This window comes from Frankliniella occidentalis, unplaced genomic scaffold (assembly GCF_000697945.3).
Source record: "Frankliniella occidentalis isolate FOCC.00 unplaced genomic scaffold, Focc_3.1 Scaffold1765, whole genome shotgun sequence".
Taxonomy (NCBI): Eukaryota; Metazoa; Arthropoda; class Insecta; order Thysanoptera; family Thripidae; genus Frankliniella; species Frankliniella occidentalis.
Genome location: NW_026268864.1, coordinates 12,415 through 17,050, shown reverse-complemented (window position 1 = coordinate 17,050; position 4,636 = coordinate 12,415). Strand labels below are relative to the sequence as shown.

General features: G+C 58.0%; 1 protein-coding gene across 1 annotated transcript; it reads left to right on the top strand.

Annotated features, from left to right (window-relative positions):
- The first annotated feature begins 496 nt into the window (after nucleotides 1–496).
- On the top strand, nucleotides 497–4,630 carry LOC113213432 (tyrosine kinase receptor Cad96Ca). The gene is made up of 7 exons (XM_052276126.1): nucleotides 497–839; nucleotides 1,453–1,839; nucleotides 1,920–2,285; nucleotides 2,375–2,522; nucleotides 2,612–2,946; nucleotides 3,038–3,259; nucleotides 3,347–4,630. Exons 1-7 carry the CDS (start codon nucleotides 621–623, stop codon nucleotides 3,629–3,631), a joined length of 1,962 nt encoding a protein of 653 aa, XP_052132086.1. The 5' UTR covers nucleotides 497–620; the 3' UTR covers nucleotides 3,632–4,630.
- Nucleotides 4,631–4,636: the final 6 nt, after the last annotated feature.

Genomic DNA, 4,636 nt, shown 5'->3' with positions numbered 1-4,636 from the left:
GGGGGGGGGCACTCGTCCCTGCGCGCTCTCTGCTCCGCGGACCAGAGCGAACCGAACGGGAGTTATTACTGCCATTGTATCGGTTTGGGATCGTGCACCCGGCTGGCCACGCGGATAGCAAGGGCGGGGCGGCGGCGCCGTTCAGCTGCGCGACCACGCCCCGCCGCGCCCCGCCACGCCGTTCGAATAGGCGGAGGTCCGGCCGCGCACCGCGCGTCTCGTCTTACGTCAGGAACACACACAATCGCACGTGCGGCGGTGCGTGGTGTCAAACGCCGCCCGCGCCATTTGAATGCAAAAAAGGGCAAGGAGAGGGGTGGGGGGCACTTTGCGCCTCCGGCAGAGACGCACTTTGGGACTGTCGAAAAAGACGGCGTTGAAGTGGCGGAAGGGGTTCTACCAGGCCAAGGACCCACGTGCTCACCGAGGAGTACTTCTAATTCAAGTATACATTACCCAATGTTTACATTTTTTTTTCTATTTTTTTCTGATTATTTATTGACTCTTAGTTCATTTCCCCCCGATTTTCTCTGACTTTGCAAACTTACCTGGCTGACACCGCTGTCCTCTCTCTCCCTCCCGCAGGCCGCGCCCAGCTGAGCGACAACACGCCGCCCGTCATGCACATCGACCGCGACTGGCTCATCTCGGACGCGGAGCCCGTGGGCTCGGTGGTGACGCGGGTGCGCGCCAGCGACGCGGAGGGCGACGCGCTCAAGTTCGGTCTGGAGCCGCTGCAGCTGTACCCGCACCCGCAGGGGGAGCCGCCGCCCCCGCTCCCCTTCGCCATCGACGAGGACACGGGCGTGGTCAAGACCAACGCCTCGCTCAAGGATCGGGTAAGTGTCGCGTAGTTGTGTAGATTTCCTTCCATTTGAATGTTTGCCGCCGTAATAATAGGAATTTCAAAAAGTATATTTTGTGTGACGAAATAAAACAATTTTTGGACCGCGCGAGCGTAGGCAGGTGGGCAGGGCGCCAGCAGCGAGCCGGCAGCCATATCCAGTGCATATCGGTGCCAGCGCCGGGGAGGAGGAAGGGGGGGGGGCGCTAGAAGAGGCCCTCCCTGTTATTAGGGAAGAGCTCCCGTTGCGTTGCTGGCCCGTGATTATTGGCTAGAGACTTGGCTGGGCCCATAGGCCTGGCTGGCCTCCAGCGAGTCTCCAGCAGCACCCCGACACCCGCGGTCACTGCACTGTGCAACGCACAAACTCGATCACGATGGTTTTTATTGCGTTCTTTCTTTTATGGGCCGTGAGGACCTTGGCGCCTGCCTGATAGCTGATAGGTACGACTAGGCCACCCGGCGCGCTCGACAGCGACCCGGGGCGGCCTACCTCCACGCCGCGGGCGCTCACGCGCAAGCGCTGACCCGCGACGACGCGCCGCTGCTGCTGCTCATGCCGTTTGTCGGCCATGGTATTGACCTCGTGTTTTTGTCTGTCCCTGCAGGGCGGCGAGCTGATGCGGCTCTACGTGACCGTGTCGGACGGCACGGTGACGGCCAAGAACGAGGTGGTGGTGAAGGTGTCGGCCGGGCCGGTGTCCGGGGCGGGCGGCGCGGGCTCCTCCCGCAGACCGCCGCGGCCGCCCAACTTCCCGCCGCAGCTCGGGGGCTCGAGCCGCCTCCGGCCGCCGCCCTTCCTGCCCTTCCCGACCAACTTCGTGCCGCCGGGAGTGCCGGTCGCGCCCATCCACCCGGGCATCCCCGCCGTCAACCCGGGGCCGCCGCCGAGCCTCCCCGCGGCGACACCCACCCACGGCAGGCCCCCGCCCCCGCCCGTGTGGCCCACCCTGGGGCCCGCCTTCGACAACGCCACCACCAGCACGGCGACGCAGGTGAGTGTCCGCCAGGGCCTCCTCGGGACCTCCTCGTCGCGTCACCTGCGGCCGCTGACGCCCCCGTCTTTGTGTTGCAGGCCGTGCCCACGCTCGTCTCCACCGTCACGCCGACGCAGGGCTCCGCCCCGGGCGGTGACGCGGTGGCCACGCACTCGCTGCCGGATAGCCTGCTGGTCATGGTGCTGCTGGCGGTGCTGTGCATCGGGCTGGTGCTGGCCGGGGTGCTGGTGCTGCTGCGGAGGCGGCTCTGCGCGCGCCGGGCCGCCAAGGCCTCCAAGGAGGACCTGCACAAGGAGGCGAGCGGGCTGTCCAGCGGCATGTCCAGCGGCCTCTCCAGCGGCCTGTCCAGCAGCGGCATGTCCGCGGACGAGCCCATGGCCATGCAGCAGTGGCGCGGACCGCGCGCCTTCAGCAACCGCTACGAGGCCTGGGAGTCCAGCGGGGTACGTACCACCTCGACCACGGCGCATGTCACCCGACGATGCCGCAGTCGGAGGTCGGCTCTAACCTTCGCTGTCCTTCCCTGTTCTAGAGCGCGGGTGGCATCCCACCCATCGCACCGGGGCCGATCAAGCCGCGCGATCGATGGGAGTTCCCTCGCCACCGGCTCCAGGTGTACGACATCCTGGGCGAGGGCTGCTTCGGCCAGGTGTGGCGCTGCGAGGCTCTCGACATCGATGGTAAGCATCAAAGCTTTTAACGTTCCCAACATTGGTGCTCTTTCTCAACCTGCCCCAATTTTATGGCCGTGTTTAAAACTCTCTTGTAGGCAAAGAGGGCAAGTCCATCGTTGCTGTCAAGACCCTCAAGGAGAACGCCGGCGAGAAGGAGCGGACGGACCTGCTGCAGGAGCTGGCCGTCATGAAGACCCTGGAGCCGCACCCGAACGTCGTGCGGCTGCTGGGCTGCTGCACGGACAAGGACCCCCTGTTCGTCATCATGGAGTTCGTGGCCCGGGGCAAGCTGCAGAGCTTCCTGCGCTCCTCGCGCGCTGAGCGCGACTACGGCAACCTCCACGGCCCGTCCAGGACGCTCACCTCCAGGGACCTCACCTCGTTCCTGTGCCAGGTGGCCAAGGGCATGGAGTTCCTGTCCTCCAAAGGGGTGAGTAGTTCCGCCGGTGTGTGGCTCGACATGACTGCAATTGCTTCGATATTTAAATGACCCCACCCTTTTTTTCCCCGACGACCGACAGATCATCCACCGGGACCTGGCGGCGCGCAACGTCCTGGTGACCGAGGACCGGACGTGCAAGGTCGCGGACTTCGGCTTCGCGCGCGACCTCATGGACAAGAACGTGTACGAGCGCAAGTCCGAGGGGCGGCTGCCCATCCGGTGGATGGCGCCCGAGTCGCTGTACGACAACGTGTTCTCCGTCAAGAGCGACGTCTGGAGCTTCGGCGTCCTCATGTGGGAGGTGAGTGTTGGCCGGGTGTGGCCGCGCGCGCCGCTTCGAGCCGACCGCAAGCTGACCGCAACTGTCCTCCTCTCCTCTGTCCCGCAGGTGGTGACTTTGGGCAGCACGCCGTACCCGGGCATGGGCGCGGCCGACGTGATGCGCAAGGTGCGCGACGGCTACCGCCTGGACAAGCCGGAGCACTGCCGCCGGGAGCTGTACAACATCATGTTCTACTGCTGGGACCAGGAGGCCAAGGACAGGCCCGACTTCTCCGAGCTGGTGCAGCGCACCGAGGACTTGCTCCTCACCGAGACGGACTACATCGAGCTCGAGAGGTTCCCGGACCACTCGTACTACAACATGTCCTCGCTCAGCGGAGAGAAGCTCTGAGCACTTACTCCCCCTTCATCGATACCATTATACAAATTTCGTTATGTTTCGTTCTCACCCTTTTCATAGTGTTGCCAGCCAGCTCTCTTTCTCTGGTTTGCGCAGAACAAGATCATCTGGTTTAAGTGAAATATCATTGGAAAAATGCTTTCCGTATGTCCCTGTATTATCAGTAAGCAAGTGAATTTGCACTCTGTGCATAAAATCTGTTTTTATAAACCAGTCGTCACTCAGAAACAAAAGCTGCCTGCCCATCTTAATTTTGCATTGCAATATTATGCAAGATTTTGTGTTTTCTAGTCTACTTACTGACATTTCTTTATCTTCACTTTTGTATGAGTGACTTTTGTACTGAAGAATGAATGATTAAATAAGTATGCTTGTGATTTTTAAATATTGTGAAAGTGTGTGCATGTTATTGTGTGTGAGTTGTGATCAAAAGATAAGCAGATAATGAACAAGGTTTTCTAGGTTTTCGTCCAAATACAGAACAGCTGTTCTCTGCATTGTTGCTCACGTCTTGGAAAAAATTAAGAATTTTTCTGTTTACATTGCTGATTAATGATTAATGTGATATTTTACATTTATTTTTGAAGTAATGTATTACTTGTTAACTTCTATTTATATCATTATTGTTTCTGCTATTTATTATACATTAGTCAATCAGTGTAGGAGAGTGTTACACTGTTACTGTGCGTACTTGTACTGTTTTTTTACTGTCAGCTACTTAATTTTATTTCTGAGCTCAACTACTAGACAAATGGAATTTTTGTGGGTATGGAGCAACCATGGCATTGAAATAAGAAGTATAGTTTGCGGTCACTCACTACTGCACACCACATGTTAATGTTATGCCATTTCTGTGATAGACATTTTAAAGTAGACTTTTATGTAATGAAGTATGACTCTTAGCACTCAATACATTTTTAAAATGTCTTTTTGTATAAACTGTATAGTACATAATGTAAATTATTATTTTCTATATGTGGTTCTCTGTTGTTTGTA